We start from the raw sequence: 19,015 nt of genomic DNA, 5'->3' as shown, positions 1-19,015 counted from the left end.
ATAACTTTATTCCAATGATCTACTGAGTTTAGAATTCCTTTTTTGAAAAATGTTTTTTCTTTGGAGGCAAAAAATGATATCAAACTCCTTTGAACATCATCTTGTGAATGGAAGGTTTTATTTCTTATGTTGTGTTCTAAGGACCTGAATAAATGATAGTCACGAGGGGCAATATCTGGCGAATATGGAGGATGTGGTAGAAGTTCCCATCCTAACTGCCTAATTTTTTCTTGAGTCATTCTTGCAGAATGTGGTTTTGCATTATCTTGTTGCAAAATTACCCCTTTTCGATTGACAAGCACAGGACATTTGATTAACAATGCTTGATGTAGTTGCTCTAATTGTTCACAGTAGATGGCTGCTGTGATAGTCTTACTTTGTCCATGAGTTCGCAATGAATAATTCCATGAATATCCCACCGAACGCACATCCACAAACTTCATTTGTGGACGAAGTCCATCTTTTGGTGTTGGAATTGGAGTTTGATTTGGAGAAAGCCACTGTTTTTTGCGTTTATTATTCTTATGCAGCACCCATTTTTCGTCACCAGTTACGACTCGTTCCAAAAAGGGGTCATTTTGTTGTCTGGTCAACAATGAATTGCAAATCGCCCGTCTCTGTGCTTTATTGTTTTCTGACAGTTCATGCAAAACCCATACACCCTGTTTAAGAACCTTGCCACTCTTATGTAAGTGCTCTTGGACAGTTAACCATGATGAATTAAGTTTCTCTGCTAATTCTTGTATGGTTTGTTTTGGATCTGATTCAATGAGAGTCTTAAGAGCATCATCATCTAGAGTAAGAGGTCTTCCAGATCGAGGATGATCAGAGAGAGAGAGATCAAAATTTTTTTCTGCAAATCTTCTAAACCATCGCTGACATTTGTTAACCTTCAATACGTCTCCATAAGTTGAGCAAATGATTTTGGTAGCCTCGGTAGCATTCTTTCCTTGGTGAAACAAAAACAGCATACAATGATGTAAATGGTGCTCTTCAACTTTAAAGTCCGCCATATTAAAAAAAAAATCTAAAATAAAAAAAAAAAACATATTTTTTTAAATAGAAAAGTAATGCTAATATTTAAATAAAAATCAAATTTAATAATTTATGTGTTATTTAAGAAAAAACAATTGGCTAAAAATGACCTATTAAAAATAACTGATTACTTTCCGGTCTCCCTTATATGTAATGACCTGAAAAGGTAGCTTACAGTATACTGATGAGCACCATCTGCATCTCTCTTGATAAGAATGCTTAGAAAGGGTAAAGATTCATTTGACTTCGCAAATAAATTTGGTTATGGGAGTTATTAATTTTTTGCCAAGAAGACATATAGTACCTTGCTGTGTGTGATTCCAGATAGCCAAGATGTCATCCTCATGATGATGTTCAGCCTGTTTTCTACCCACTACAGGGTGAAAGCCTCCCTCTATTGCAGAGGGGAGATTGGGTCTACTTCTCCCCTCTGCAATAGAGGGAGAAGTAGACCCAAGGAGAGTATTTATTCATTTGTGTGAATGAATGTATGAAAGTGAAAGACAATCACAAGCATCCATGCCTAGGCGGGATTCGAACCCGTAGCCTCTTGGCTGGAGATCAGATATGCTAACCACTTGGCTAACCAGACCGGCATCATCCACATAATGGATTCAAAATGAAGGCGTGAGATTGGAGACAATGGAGACACTATGGAGTTCCTTCTATTTTTTATTATTATTATGTAAGTATCTCCATGGAGTTGGAACACTCATTCACACAGTAAGTAATCATTCACACAATACCTATCATACCTTTCCCTAAATTCATTCACTGATGAAGCACCCACAACCACCTCTAGCAACCCATTCCACCCATTCATTCACCACCCTCCAAGCAAAAAACTAGTTTAACACCTTTGCTAACCACACTGTTACATAACTTTCACCGGTGACCCCCTGTTCCCCTCCCCTCTTGCCATGTACTGAAAATTGTCTTCAGTGTCAATCCTATAAAACCGCTTTAATAACTTAAATACTTCTATCATGTCTCCTCTTTTTCCTCTATCAGCTAATTTTTGAACCTTACGCACCATCAACCTATTCTCATAGGGAGCATTCCACAGACCTCCCATAATTTTTGTCGTTCACCTCTGGATCCTCTCCACAACTTTCTCACCATGGAATCCAGGAGTCAGGATCTGTGCACAGTAGTCCTTATTAAATTAAAGCCTTATATAGAGGAACAATAACCTCTCCATCCCTGCTTTTAGAGTATTCTTCAACTACCATATAATCTGTTGTGCTCTTGTGGTTACTTTTGCAATATGCCTTCTAAACTTCAATTCCCCATCCATAATCACACCCAAGTTCTTGGCCTCATCAGTTTCCTGCAGTTCAGTTCCATCAATATAGTACACATTTTTACACATATTTACCTTTTTACATACTTCTAGTTTATTTGTCTTCCTTCAGAATCTCTGCATCATCTTCATTTACCATTGCTCTTCCTAGTTTAATATCATCAGCAAACAACTGAATATTTCCTGTCAAATCATTTCCTTTATCATTGATATACAAATTAAACAACAGAAGACCAAGAACTGAGTCCAGCAGTATACCATTGGGCACTTGCCTTCTCCTGGACTAACTCCTTCATAAACCACTCTTTGATATCTGTCCATCAGCCACTCCCTCCAATGCAAATCACCAGATTCATATCTATCCCCCATTTGCTTCAATTTGTTCAATAGAGTTCTATGTGGAATCTTGTCAGATGCTTTCGTGAAGTCTAGCAGTATCACTGAGTAGCCATTTCCTTTATCCAAGTCCATTGTCACTTGATTATAAAAAAAAATAAGCGGGTTACTAACTCAATTCTCTCTTTCGCAAATTTCTCCAATACCTTAACCACCACTCCTGAGATGGTGATCAATCTATAATTTGCTACTTCTATTTGTTACTCTTGGAGCCTTCTTTCCACTGCATTGGCACCTTCTCACTACTGAAGCTTAAATTAAACAGCTTGGTCAGAGGAGTTGATAATTCCTTTGAACATTCCCATAATACATGTGTCAATATGTATTATGAATACATGTGTCAATATGTAATCCCATGGCTGTGTTTGTATTGAGGTTCTACAATATTTTAAACATCTCTATTTCTTCAGCCTCTATTCTCCTATCAGTCAATGTCACATCTGGCACTGCAATGTCATCACCTAAATGGTACTCCCATGCAAAATGCTCACTCAGTAATTCAACTATTTGGGTTAGTTCTGTTACCTCCCCACCATCAGCACTTTTTAAAGTCATTGTTCCATAGTCATTCCTCCCTTTTCTTGCACATAGCAAAAGAATCCCTTAGGGTTTCTTTTGGCCTCATCAGGCCAAAGACTGGTATAGCAAGGAAGGCCAAAAGAAAAGACTTTGGCCTTCCTTGCCATACCGGTCACCCTTCTTGCCTGCACCTTATACTGCTCATGGGTATACTGATCACTTTTTTCTTTATAATCTCTCCACAACCTTTGAAACTACTCATACATCTAACTCTCACATGATTTATCCTTCTGACTCTAGGTATACATTCTGATGCTGTTTTCTTGAACCACCTTGCGACCACCTCCCATGCACCAACATCATCATTTCCCCCTCAAAATTCTTATGCCATTTCTCTGCTGAAACTAGTCTCCTCGGCTTGTCATAATCACCTGCTTTGTAGTTGGTGACAAGCAGAGAATTCTGCTTGTCTGACAATCTTCCAGGTCAAGACTACACGATCACTTTCTCCAAGCAGAGGCAGCATAGCTAGCTTTGTTAATATTGAGTTCTGGTGCAGTGATCAGATCCAGTACTCTTAAACCTTGTGTCTCCTCCATTACTTGTTGCCTCAGGTAATTATTTCTCAGCAGCTGTATAAATTCCATTTCCTTCCCTGCCTGTGGCCATTGTTGGATTATAGCAGCCAATTACATATTTAGTCTTGTTAGCCTCTGTCTCATACCAGATACTCTCAAATGAACTGTCCTCTGAATCTTCGTTCCCATGATGTACTTCTACTCTTTTTGGCTTTAATTCTTCTATCATTAGCAAAACCCCCTCCCCATGTTCTTTCTTAAGTCACTATATCCCTTGATTCCATTTTTATGATTTATTCTCGGTCAACCACATCTCACTAATGTCTGTAACTTTTGGATAAGTTGTGCCAACCAATGCCAAAGACTCCTCAACCTTATTTCAAATACTTCTGGCATTAGTATACGTAAACTGTACCCCCCCCCCCCCTTTCATTCCACAACCTCCCTTACACCTTCTATTACTTAGCTGACTAAAGTTAACCTGGGTTGCTATATTTTGCATCATGTGATCACTCTCCCACTTACTAATCTCTAGGTTGCCTAGATCCACACTCACCTACATCCCCCCCCCCCCCTAACATCCCCTAGTTTCCCAGACTGTACTTTCAAACTCTCACTAAGCAACATTTTCTCAAAACTACTGACACCAAATCCATTTTATATACAGGCCACCCACCATATAAAAATCCTTCAAATTCACTCCACAAACTCCACACCATTCCTCCTGTATACAATCTGCACACTAACTCATTCATGATCATAGCTGTCCATCTCAGCTCCCCTCTATCATACAGTGGCAACAGACTCGCAACTTTTACTTTCTCACTCTTCTTTTTCTCATGCACTAGCAACTCTTTCATGTCTTCTCACATATTGCTTGTCACCTGCTAAATCATTTGTACCAGCCAATATAAACATCTTTCACCTTAACTCTTTGCATCTTTACAGCGTCACTGACATTCTTTATCTTAGTTCCAGGAAAACACGATTGTCACACTCTCTTCAAGGACTCCACATATCAATGAATCAGCATACGAAATTTGATCTTTATTTTCACACTTTTGCTCTTTCATGCTATGCTTTCTCTCCTCTTTCTTTTGCTCATGTGTCACACCATCTGCCAGGCATTTCTCCAACCACTTAATCTCACTCATTTTGGAAATTATGGACTTTACAATCGTGTTATAAACAACTATTTTTAATTTCCCGACGTTTCGACCTTCATATCAAGGTCATTATCGACCTTCGTATCATCTGGAGTATATACAAATATACAAAGGACCAACTGAGTTACATTTCACACAGTAAGTTAAAGACACAATGATTTGATCACCAGTTATTCTACTGGCATGACCTCTAGCAGGGAAAAAAAAAAAGAAGCACGCCCACACTTTAGAGAGCTTCGCTTTGGAGCCTTGCCAAGAATAGTCGATTCATGCTGAAGGGGAGAAAGAAATGAAGGACATACGAATTGGTCGCTAACACGTGAAATCACGTGCTTTTTAGGTAAAATTTTCCAACTGTTATACTAGCAACATAGTTAACACTTTAAAAACTACAATGATCATAAAAGAAAAGTTAATTTTCCTGTAATAATAAACAACTCGCTCCACAAGACGGATTGATTACCCTATTATCGGAATGAATTCTCCTTATGTTGACATGCACAGAAGTGTCGAAGGGTCTCGAATCTGTGAGCGTACTATACAAATAAAATTAAAAATTAATTTTATTTAGATTAATTTAATTTATCTATTTAATTAATTTTAATTTAGGAAATATTTCTAAATATTTAGAAACTATATCAATGCTAAATTCTATTTAAGATAACATGGGAGAAACATTCTTTCATATTGATAGTTTTCTTACAGTAACAATGATGTCTTGTTTTTAACATGACACTAGATTTAAGATTCTGGATTATCTACAGTCCTGGGATGCTTGGGATTTTTAGACCATCATTATTGTTCAGATTGGGGTGGTTGATAAGAATCTCACAGGCTTCCTTAACTTTGCGTTCATACCATGTTTTGGTGTGATGTAAACAACTGGTGCTTTTCCAGTCAATTCTATGTAAAGTTCAGGGCATGATCAGAAAGGCCAGCTTCACCATAGTTATTATATTTAATGTGTTATGTTCCTTTTGTCTGATAGGAATTGTGCATCTTTTCCCTATATATGGTAGATTACAGGTGCAATAAATATGGTATACTCCAGGGTAGGCCAGCAGAGGGAGTGGGTGTTTGGATGAGTTGTGTAAGCTTTTTAATTTTGCAGGAGATTTAAAGGTGGCTTTAAAGTTGTATTTCTGTAGTATTCTGTTTATTTTATCTGATGTCCCTTTAATGTAAGGAATGGTTATAGTTTTATTGTAGTCTGGTTTATTTTGTTTTTTATTGAGGTCTTGTGGAGAATTTTGTTAATGGTGTTTGGCTGTAACCATTTTTAGAAAAGTATTGCTGATAACTTTAAATTCGTGTTTCATTACTTGTTCATTGGAGCAGATCTTCAAAGCCCTGTTTTTTAGGGTATTAATGACACCTAGTTTTTGTGTTGGATGGTGGTAGGAGTTTATGTGTCGGTTTCTGGTAAACAGTGAAGGAAAGACTGCCAAAAGGAAGATGTGTGAGAAGTGTATCTGGAAATGGAAGTGTGTTCTGTTTTTCAATCTCAGTTGTGAACTGTATGTGTTTGTGTTGTTTGTTTAGGTGGCTAAGGAAAGTGTCTGGCGGACATCGGGCCAGATCGCGAAAACATCGTCAATGTATCTAAGCCAGAATTTGGATTTTAAAGGAGAGGAATCGAGAGCATGTTGCTCAGAATATTCCATGTAAAAGTTAGCAATGGGGGGGGGGGGGTAATGGTAAGCCTATGGCTGTGCCTTGGGCACCACCCCAACATAAAAACTAGGTGTTATTAACACGCTAAAAAACAGGGCTTTGAAGATTTGCCCCAATGAACAAGCACTTAAAGATGAATTAAAAGTTATTAACAATACCTTCCTAAAAATGGCTACAGCCAAAATACTATCAACAACAAAATTCTTCACAAGACTTCATGTAAAAACAAAAATAAACTAGACTACAATAAAACTGTAGCCATTCCATACAATAAAGGGATATCAGGTAAAATAAACAGAATATACTACAGAAATACAACTTTAAAGCTACCTTTAACCCTCCTGCAAAATTAAAGAACTTACTCAACTCATCCAAGGATCCACTTCCTCCACTGGCCCACCGTGGAGTTTACCGTATTCATTGCACCTGTAATTTGCCCTATATAGGAGAAACAGGACACACAATTCCTATCTGAAAAAAAGGAACATAAACGGCACATTAAATTTAATAACTATAGTAAAAGAACCTTTCTGATCATGCCCAGAATAATCTAAATAGAATTAACTGGAAAGGCACTTTACATCACACCAAAACGTGGTATGAACATAAATTTAAGGAGGCATGTGAAATTCTTATCAATCACCCTAATCTTAACAATAATGAATATTCTAAAAATTCCAAGAATATGGAAGGCACATATTCTAGCTACATAACCTTTGTGCCTAAGAGTCGATTATAAATATGATTATAGGTAATCCAGGATCTTAACTCTAATATAACAACTCTCATGTTAAATTAGGACATCTCTTTTGCTGTAGTAAAACTATGTTATTACATTATTATTACATGACACCTCCAGGGAGTCCGAAGACTCATCGAGGGAAGGCACCTACTCTACAACTCTCTGTCTCCACCGCTCAATCCACCAACTACAATGAACCGCGACTACACCAACAGCATCTACCGTCAACCACCACTAGTATTTCCACAGACATCCATGCCCACAGTGGGATTCGAACCCACAGCCTTTTGGCTGGAGAGCGGATATGCTAACCACTCGGCCAACCAGGCTGGCAATATGAAATTGTTCTCTGATGTTGTCATAAATAGAATATAGCTTTGATGTAGTTATTTTATTTAATTTTTTTTTTTTTCATTAGAGGTCAGTCTAGTAGAATAACCATTGATCTAATCATTGTCTCTTTGGTATACCTTGTGTGAAATGTAATATAGCTTGTCTCTGTATATATATATATATATATATATATGTGTGTGTGTGTGTATGTATGTGTATACCTTAATATGAAGGTCAAAATGTTGGGAAATTAAAATAATTATTTCTAACATGGTTGTAGTCTCCATGATTTGTCTGAAATGAAAGTGTTAGAGCATTTGTCAGGAACAAGAGTGGAGCAAAAGTGGAGTAAGCATTACAACTTTTGTTTGTACTGAGTGATCCACTTAAGATTGTTGATAATAGCATGAAATTAATAATAATGAGTGGGATGACCTTCCTGATGATGCTTTGCTATTTCTTTCTCCTTCGTGCTTCTCTTGTTGCTTGTTCTAGTTTAAGTCCAGTGATTCTTGATATTTGGTCAATCCACCTGTTGGAGGGTTTCCTCTCTTTCTTTTCCCACATGGTTTACCCTGGATGATTATTTTTTCCAGGCAGTTGCCTTCTTTTCTACATATGCGTGTCCAAAATATTGCAGCATTCTCTTTTCAATTATGTTTATAAGTCTTGTGTGAATAATCAGTTCTAGAATACTTTTGTTTGTTCACTTTTTTGTCCAAGACACTCTTAACAATCTTCTCCAGTACCAGAGTTCGAACGCCTCAATTCTTCTTATATCATCTTTTGTCATTGTCCAAGACTCAGAAGCATAGAGAAAGATTGAAAAAAACTAAGGTTTCCACAAGCTTAATTTTGGTCTTTTTGGAGATGTGCCTGCCTTTCCAGATCTTAGTTAAATCAGTCATCACTTTCTTAGCTAGTGCTGTTCTTCTTCTTATCTCTTTTTTGCATCCATCTTTTTTTTGTTATTATCACTCCAAGGTAATTGAAATTGTAGACAATTTTAATTCCTTCTGCATCTATCTCTTCTGCATTGTTAAAAATCATTATTTTGGTTTTATCTTGATTTATTCATAAACTGTGGCTTAAGCTTTTTCATTCTAATTGATTTAGGATGGATTTCAATTCCTGTTCACTTATTGCTATTATCACTGTGTCATCTGCATATCGTAGGTTAGTAATTGTTTGCCCACCTAATTCAATGCCTCCATTCCACTTTTATAGAGATCCTTTCATTATAGTTTCGCTATGAAGGTTGAATAGTAATGGTGAGAGTATGCATCCTTGTCTTGATCCTTTTTCAAATTGGAATGCAGGGGACAACGAGTTTTTAATTCTTATTATTGCTTGATTTCCTTGATATAAGTTTTTTATGAGGGTTATTAAATGGTTTGGTATTCCTGATTCTTGCATGATATCCCACCTCATGCAATCAAAGGCCTTGGAGTAATCTATAAAGTATAGATAAAGGCTTAAGTTGAATTCCCTTGCTTTTTCAATTATTTGTCTGATGTTAGATACATGATCTCTAGTCCCTCAACCTTTTCTGAATCCTGCTTGTTCTTTTGGGATCTGATGGTCTATAAAACTTTGTAATCTCTCCTTAATAATGTGTAGTAAAATCTTACTGGTATGTGAGATAAGGGCAATGGTGCAGTAGTTTTTGGTTGTTGTGATTGCCTTTTTTTGTAGATTGGGATAATGGTGGAACTAGTCCAGTCATTTGGCCATCTTCCAGATTTTGTTGCATAAATCATGTATCCAGTTGACTGCATTCTCTCCAAGGTTTTTCAGCATTTCAGCTAGTATTGAATTAGGACCTGGGGCTTTGTTTTTCCTTAATTTTTTGATTACTTGTTCTGCTTCACTTTTGAGGATCTCTGGTTCTGTTTCCATGTTTTCCATAGCTCTTTCATCATCTTGTTGAATAGCTGTGTCCTTTTAAAGCTCGGCGCAATACTCTTTCCATCTTCTGGCTATGTCATTAGTGTCATTTTAAGATCTTGCCGTTTTCCTCTGCAATTATATTAAGTTTTGGTTTGAATATTTTTTGGTTATATCCTTAATCTTCTTGAATAAATCTGTTGTTTCATTAGAGTTGGAGTGTCTTTCTATTTCTTTACAGATGTTTTGGATATAGCTATTTTTATATTTTTGACAAGATTTCTTAATAGTTTTGTTCAGGTTATTTCGGTTTTGCCAATCTGTTGTTTTGTTTTTTCAATTAGTTCTAGGGGTTTCTTTTGTAATCCATTGACTATCATTCTTCTTTTTTATTGGGATGTTTTTGGCTGCAGATTTTGCAATGGTTTGTTTTAGGTGTGTCCAATATGATTCAATTCTTTGTTCCTGAGGTGTGCTTTTTTGTTTCTTGAGCTCTGATTCAATGTCCATTGTAAATTTGTTGTCCATTTGTGAAAAGTCATATCTTTTGTTGCTGTTGTTATTGTTTGCTTTCAGATGGATCTTTAAATTAGAGATTAATAATTGATGGTCTAATCCACAGTATGCACCTTGCAGTACTTTGTTGGTATTGATTTAGTGTCCTCCATCTTCTGTCAATTAAAATGTAGTCAATTTGATTCTTATATCGATTCCCAGGTGCTACCCATATGTATGGTCTCCTATTGTGCTGTTTGTGCATAGTGTTAGTGATTGCTAATTCCCTTTCAATGCAGAACTCCAATATTTTTTCTCCTTGTTTGTTTCTTATTCCCAGTCCATATTTTCCAATGATTCCATTTAAGTGATCATCGTGTGCATTGAATCCCACCTTAGCATTGAAGTCTCCTAGAACTATTCGAATATCCTTTCTTGGTATTGTATCCATAGTTTCATTTAGGTCTTTGTAGAATTCCTCACTTACTTCATCTTCTGCATTATGTGGGTGCATAAACTTGTATCAGCATTGTTGGAATTGGGTTGGTGTTTAATCTTACTGTTATGATTCTGTCACTGACTGGGTTGTATTCTTTTACTACTTTACACTCAGAGTTTACACAACAATATAAAGATTGCACATATGTTTTTATGCTTATGTTTTTATTAACAATGATGGCAACTCCCTTTTCACTGTTATGGTCTCGACCAGAGAAAAAAACACCTTGTTTCCCTGTGTTGTAAAATGACCATGTTCTTTCCAGTGAGTTTCAGCCAACCCTAAAATATGTATAAGAAAATATGTTTAAAAGTCATTATGTAAGCACACACACTGGTGTACGTTTTTTATATAATTTTGAAATGTATGTTTTTAGGCTTGAATAAAAGGCATCTCCAGAAACTGAGTTCTGATTGTGAGGTACTAGTAGGTAGTGCAAGTGGTAGAAGTTGGGAATGCACCTATTCATTGTTGTCACAGGAATCAAGGAGTATATGACATATATATTGTCATTTCTCAGTCTGTGTTTGACCAGGTTGTGAGAAGATGCAAAAAAAACAGAGGATTCACTATTTCAAAGTTTGAGTACACATTTTCCACTTATTTCTCATTCTTTATTACACAAAATCACCACAATACTCTTATTGTGTTGCAAATAGTGTGCAATATTGGTTTCAGAAATGCTCACTGATGATCACAAACAATAATGGCAGCACTGAATTTTTTTGGAACAGCATCACATTGGCAATAGGGAAATGGAACCTGGATTTTTCATGTGACACCAGAGAATAGGTAGCAATCAATGCAGTGGTGGCATAGTGGCTCCACAGATAAAGCAGACACTTTCCTCCAGGAAGATCATATTGTACCATGTTTTACTCGTTGACTTTATTTTTCAAGGAACAACAGTAAACACACATTCATTATGAGACTAAAAATTTTGGTGATCTTTTCAAAAGATGAGACTTCCTCAGAAGTTGTTTTGATTCATGACAACACTTGACCAGCACACTGCTGCTCAAACGTGCCAACTGCTCAAGCATCTAACCACTCAGCTGGCTGGCTGGGTGATTAGATGCTTCATGGCATTTGAAGTCATTAATTAATATAACATTTGTGACCTCTCTTATGCCAGCAATCACACTCAGAGTTTACACAATAGAGACTACACATAATATGCCTAATGATACACATGATTAAACTATCATTCCAGTCTTTGTCAATTTATAAATATGACTGTTGGAAAATATTAGATATTTTTTGTTGTTGTTTTTAGCTTATATAAAATAACTTCCTGAAGTTATTTTATATAAGTGTTTATATTGAGTGTTAATAAAAAAAAAAAAAAAACACCTAGAAGTTAAAATCTGGTTATTAAGTTAAATATATTGTTTAAAATATATTGTTATTTAAAATATGAATGAAAAAGCTAAGCTGTTTTTGGCTAAAAAGTATTAATTCTGTTGTTTATTTTTTGATCACTTAGGCAATTTATTTTCTAGTTTATATCTAATTATATTATGGTTATTTATTTTATTTAAGAAACACTTGCCTCCACAACTTTGAGGTCATGAAGCAGACCTTCTAGGATTAGTGCTAGAGCATTGACTGATAACATTGGACAACAAAATTTTACAAAAGTCATGCCCCGATTAATTTAGTAATTTTTTATAGAATTCGAGGTGCTAAACATAAATATGACAATGAAAATGCAAAATTGGCTATGGTTTGTAAGAGATCTGCAATAATTTCTATAATAGAGCAATATGTACTTTTCACATATACCAGTAAATGTTTACGTCTATGTCCAATGTCACTTTGCCTGTCGCTTGTATAGGTGTTCAGGATTATCCCTGATCATCTTTCTTCCTCATGATGCCTTCCAAAACAGGTGATACCATGCAGAAGTAGCAGTCATTTGCATGACTGCTTGGCTTCCTCCAAATCATAGGAACAGCATTGACACTTTACTGCCTTTTTCTGGTTGCAAACGTCACTTCCCTGCACATGTAACAAAAGTTATTTGCACTATTAACACAAGTACGAGGCATCACTACTGCTGGATTTACACTGCCAGGATTACTTGTGTAGTACTTATGACCCAGGAGTAAATGGGAGTGTAGCCCAGGAGTTACACAAACGCTTGCTCCCCCTATGAGACTTCACTTTATACTAATGATTGCATCTTACGACAACAGTATCATGACTCTGCTGCATTGCATCAGCCAATGATGCAATAGTTCCTAGGGATGTTGTGTATGATTGGCTGATGCAATACATTGCAATCAGGAGATTGAAATACAGCATTGCCAAATGATACCTATGTATGCAATGCAGACTGAGTTCTCCTAAACAACAGCCAGTTGACAGATTTTGTCATTTTCATGTTCCACACATCATAATTAGTAAAGAATCACTATTTTCATTTCAGAGGCAAATTGTGTATTGTCCAGTGTAATTTAATATCATGTCCTAAGCCTAAACAAACATTATCAAACACTTATTTTTAGTGTTGGAATTTCCTCTTTAGTCACAATGTGGGCATCTGAAATAGATAATTATATGCAATATTAATTTTTGTAAATTAGATTTCATAAATTTGTTATAGATAATATTTAGCCACAAATGTATTTGCTTTTTTGTAGGTACTTGATTTACACTCCAATAAATTTTCAACTCTTCCCGAAGGACTAGGATGTTTAGTGAATTTAAAGGTATTCTTTAACATTGTATTGATTGTTATTCTAGAAAAACATATACTGAATTCTTAATTAAACAAGAAGAATAACAAGTGTTGTTATTCTTGTTTAATTAAATATTAAACAAAATTTGCTTACATGGCTATAAGTAAGCAAACAATGTTTGCTTACTTATAGCCAAGTAAGCAAACATTGTTTTTTCTCAAAATTCTAGAAGTTTAAATGTATGAGAGATTTTGAAAATTCAAATCTTCAGGACCAATCGTATAGGATTGCACTGTGTTACACTTGCAAGGCATGGATAACCACATGTATGTTTCACGGGAAATGATAAGCAACTCTTTAATGGCTGGAAAGCTTGATGCTGAATGCTATGTGTTGTAGTTGGTGGTTGCTGCAGAAGCTGTTTTTCTTAAATAACTCGCTTTCTTTGAGTGCGTTTTTAAATTGATAATTAACCTGAGTGCATTTTAAATTAATTGTGTGCATAGTTAAGTTTTTACTTTATAGTTATTTATATATATTGATAAAGTGTACATGGATATGACATTGGAAGCGGATGTGTGCTGATGAGACAAATCAAAAACATGGAGTTTTGAATGTGAGAGAATTTGAGAGAGTAAATGACATGAATATTGTTCAGTGTAATGCTCGAAATTTTGAGGTTTCAATGAGTGCTGCATCACAACAGGAATTCTTCATGTAGCTTCCTCAGTGAGAGAGTGCAGCTACATTTCTTTCTAGTTCTCTCACTGGTGGTGGCTTTCCTTTTTGTTTCTGTATAGCCTTGTGATCCTGTCCATGATCTTATATCTTCAAGCCATTTCCTTTGTTTTTGCCTCTTGATCCTTTTCCTATAATTTTTCCTTCTAAAACTGTTAGTATCCTCTATCCTGCTGAACCTCTCAGTACATGTCCCACCAATCTCATCTTTCTCTAGATCATTTCTTGTAATAAAGATCTCTGTGTTCTCATTCTCTGTAGGAATCTGTATTTGTCACATGTTCTGTCCATGAGATTTTCAGAGTTCTCCTATAGCACCACATTCCAAAGGCTATTATCTGTTGCCTTACTCTATTCTTGAATATCCATGTCTCACTTCCATATGTGAAAATTGGCCACACTAATGTTCTTGTCATTCTTTTCTTTGTCTCGATACTCACAGAACTTCTGAGCAGATCTTTATTTTTCCAGAGTGCATCTTTAGCTATGGCTGTTCTTTTTATTTCTTTATTTTGCTTTCCATCTGCAGTAAAGTAGATGCCTAAATATTTGTATCCTGTTGTATGTTCAATTTTCATATTGTTCATGAATATTTCTGGCTTGGATCTGTTTTCTTTTGAGATTTTCATTAATTTGGTCTTTTTTGCATTTATATCTAATCCAAATTCTTTACCTTCTTCAATTAGTAGCTGTAGTAATTTGATTAATTTGTTTCTGTTTTCTGCTATTAGAATGGTATCATCAGCATATCTAAGATTATTGTATTTTGTACCATTCATACTAATTCCTATTTTTTGTTTTTCAATCTTTTTCATCACTAAAGATATTAAATAGATTTGGTGAAAGGATACAACCTTGTCTAACTCTTCTTTTTATTTTCACTAAAGAAGTCTCGGAGTTAAACAGCTGCATTTTCTGTTTGGTGTAAATCATTTTTATAATCTTAAGTACATGATCTTCTATGTAATATTCATGCCATGCCAACAGGAAATTAGACTAGAAAAATGCTTGAAGAGAACAAGGTATAATAACTAGAATAGGCCAAAAATGTATCTATCTATGTTTGATTTTATAATTAGGAGGGTACTGAATGAAATGAGAAACCAAAGCATGTTTTCAGATGCAAAAATTCATAATGTGACTAAGGCTATAAGGCTGTCACAAGCAGAATGAGTCATTGATAGGATTGCTTGTCAGAAATTGATTTAAAAGGAGATAAGTATGGATAAGAGATGATATGAAAAGTTTTTGTGGAGTGAAAAAGAAGAAGAAGAGAATCTATATTGCAGATCTGTTTTGCCACAGCATGGCAGGAATGTGCTGAGGTGGATATATTCCTTCTGGCTCTGTTATTTCACCCACTCTCTTCCTCATATACATAAATTACTTTCTCCTGCCACCCTCAAATCCTACCCACAGTTTTGCACTCTCCTTTCCTCTTATTCATATGACAAACCTTCTGGTGCTCAAACATTTCAAGATCTACAATAAGGAATCTAAACACTGATTTGTACACCAACCTTCAACAGTGTGATAAAAACCTCACTTTCACTGCTTCCAAAACACAATTTTGCCTTTTCATTGCAAAAAGCAGATCTTAATTCATCCTTTCCAATCTTTGATAATGCTCATTTCAACAGTCAAGACTTGATCTTGCTTCTCTGACTGACATGTATCTCAGATTTTCCTGACATAACCACATTATAAAAGCCTTGGCTACAAATAAATAGTCTTTTTGTTGTTGTTGTTGTTGTTGTTGTGATGTTTAGCTACTGACTGTATAAATCCCAAATCCACCCAAACTTGGAATACTGCTACAAAACTGAAAGCTTGGAATTTGGAGCGATGCATCTAAAAATTGTTCATACTATTCAGAACAGAGGAGATTAGTGAATTGATGGCCACGCTTGCTACTCACAGATGGTTGGTTTCCGTAGTGTATCTTTTCTACATATATTTCAATGTTGTGCTCTGTTCTGGCATCCAATGTATTTCCCCCTTTTGCTAACTCAGAATATCACCAGTAGCAGCTGTCCATTGTATATTTACTGGTGAATTTGCTACTTATCAGACCTACTAATCCCATTTATCGTTCATTCCATCTAATCTCTGGTCTGTGGAATAGCCTTCTTCATGAGGTATTCCCCAAAGACCTCCATCTCTTAAAAAAAAAAAAAAAATGATTTTGTGAGATCATAGTCACAAGCTTTCTAGATTTGGCATTCTCTTACCAGAGAATTCCCAGTCTAGAATTTGCTGCTTTTGATTTCTTCTAACTTACGGTTTTCATTGTCCCATGCAGTCATCTTCATCTGTTGTATTTACTGCTCTCAACATTCTGAAAATCATTTTGACCTCTTCAATGTGTTTTCCATGAAACTAGATTTTCTTCAGTTCAATTACCCAAATTGTGAAGTCATCTTCCTATGCAACCTCAGTGTTCAAACTCCAGCTGGCTTCCATTTCAGCCACCCAATCTGGAAACAATGTTTTAAGTATTTGTTATAAGTAATAATTTAACACAAATCATCCATCTACCAGCCCAAATACCAAATAATCCTCTACTTGCCCAAATTCCCTTTACCTTTTCTTAATCAGATCTCCATTCAAGTATATTGTAGAAGTCTTATCTTTCTGTAAATCAGGTCATTATCTTATGCAAGCTTCCTCTTCTCCCACAGAATGTTATGATTTGAATTACCAAGAGCAAGAGGTCACCTGAATAGTGTGCCCAGAAGAAGAACTGATTAAAAATTTAAGATTAATCTGATGTCTTTTTCCAGAAAGATCATAGAAAAATGATGTACTGTTTCTGATATGGTAGGAAGTGATTTACCTTGCTCATCTATGCAAGAACTTGAGGGTAAGAAAAATGCCAGTAGGTCAGCTTATGTTTACGCTGTAATACTGGTGCCAAATGAATCCACTGTTGCACATAATATTCATATAGTTTTTTTTGTCTGTTTCTGATAATACAAATTGGATGTTGGAAATTCTTTCTTGCAGCAGTGTTAAAGAATTTCTTTTGTAAATTGTATTGGATTCTTTTGTTCTGAAATGATTCTTCATTCTAAGTGGCTTAAGTGCTGGGGAAAACTCATGATAAAAGCTTAATGAAGCAAAACGGCATTAAGAAATGATTAAAAATAGTATTTAATACTTACATTATTTCATCTCAGTTACAGAGACATCATCAGGAAATACAGAATGAGACTTGTAACACATACAAAGATAGCACAAAACTATAACTGAAACATGTAGATAAAAGACTAGTCCTAACTAGGTGGGGCACCCTCTCTGTACATCTGTCGGTGACCTAGGATGTAAACTGGGATCTTGAAGTATTAGTGTTTCCCATATTTTGGGAACTTTTTGTGCAACCATATTTATTAAAATTAGGCTGAATTTTAAGAACAGCAACAGCAGATTCTATAAACAGCCTTTCTCTTCTAAATTTACTGTGATGGAGCATAATGGTCTTTTTCCAGTTGATTCTGTGAGCTGTATCCAAAGCATGGTCTGCAAGGGCAGACTGACTGTAGTCATGACTGCAGGCATATTTTATGTTCTTCCATTTGGATGGTAGCTGATCTTCCTGTCTGTCCATAGTAGGCCAATTTTCTGGAACAAGGAATTCTATATACAACTAGAACTGAGAAGGGGAGGGAGTCTTTAGTTTAGCAAATAAGAATAGCTAGTTTTAAATGGGGCTTGAAAGTTGTGCAAAGATTGTATTTCTTTAAGATTCTGGATATTTTTTCTGATATGTCTCAGACATAAGGGATGGTGATAGCATTACTAAATTTTTTCTGAAGTGAACGTCATGGATTGGGGAAGGATTGATTATTATTTATTATTTATTTTTTTAAATAACGAAACCTGTGGTGAGATCATAATTAAAAGAAACACACACATTAACCAAAGTGAAAATTATTTTATAAATAATTATAAATTATTTATTAAAATTAGGCTGAATTTTAAGAGCAGCAATAGGAGAAACTATAAACAGCCTTTCTCTTCTAATTTTCTTTATTTTATAAATAAACACCATAAATAAATTTCACTGTGGTTAATATGTGTTTCTTTTAATTATTATTATATATATTTTTAATATTGTAGAGCTGTAGCCATTAGATTAAAAAAAGTATGGCATATATGATTGAGTTCTCTTAAAAGAGAGGTCTAATTGGAACAAAGGTTATAAGCTCTATGGGTTAATGTTTTTATGACACCATATTGTTGAGAGGAAAGTGATGGAAAAGATCTAGCCTTTCTAGATGCCTTGGTCACCTGCCTACCTAACGGTAAGCTGTCCTTTTCAGTATATATAGGAGATTCATTCACAAACTTTCCCATTATCTCTCTCTCAACAATATGCATCATAAAAGTCGATGTGGACTCATGCTTACTCTTGACATCACTGCCACTATAAACTGTTCCTTGCTCAGAAGCTTTTGCCAGGGTTAAATGTATGCAAATAAGCTAAGAATCACTCAAAATCAAGCAATCTCCATTAAGTGCAGATATAAATAATTAAAGAGGTGTGTGCACAAGTTGAATGCATCTGTGGCTGTCCAGTGAACTAGTCTGTTATTGCAGAAATTTCAAGTAAACCGTTATAATTTTGTCCAGACTTAAGGTGTGCCAAATCATCTGTTGCTGAAAAAATCAGTGGTACACTTGTATTTGTGTTTATTGTATCAATCTGAAGATGTACACAATAATGTTGTCATCAATTTGTTCAATTGTTTTACTTTTTTATATGGTATTTTGCCAGTATTAATTTAATAATTATGAATACTACAATCCATAGGAATATAAACTTTATAAGATATTATGTTACATCTGGCATAAAACAGTCTTATGTTATCTCCACTGTTATTTATATTCTATATGAACTGTTTTGTTAAGGAAAGTGTTATTGAACTTGATATTAAGATTAGTTTTTTATTCTATGCAGATAGCA

The 19,015-nt window shown here is 35.3% G+C and overlaps 1 protein-coding gene across 5 annotated transcripts in view; it reads left to right on the top strand.

Annotated features, from left to right (window-relative positions):
- The window catches only part of LOC150092386 (E3 ubiquitin-protein ligase LRSAM1-like), a 414,983-nt gene that overhangs the window by 102,523 nt on the left and 293,445 nt on the right, over positions 1 to 19,015 (top strand). For all 5 annotated transcript variants that reach the window (XM_090415009.1, XM_090415005.1, XM_090415008.1 and 2 more), the window contains exon 6: positions 13,273 to 13,341. In XM_090415009.1, the coding sequence (XP_090271135.1) occupies positions 13,273 to 13,341 (69 nt within the window). The remainder of the gene's footprint in view (positions 1 to 13,272; positions 13,342 to 19,015) is intronic.

Source organism: Typopeltis vanoorti, chromosome 26 (genome assembly GCF_054136105.1).
Source record: "Typopeltis vanoorti isolate ZY-2024b chromosome 26, IOZ_Tvanoo_1.0, whole genome shotgun sequence".
NCBI lineage: Eukaryota > Metazoa > Arthropoda > Arachnida > Uropygi > Thelyphonidae > Typopeltis > Typopeltis vanoorti.
This window is presented reverse-complemented; position numbering and strand designations above follow the sequence as displayed.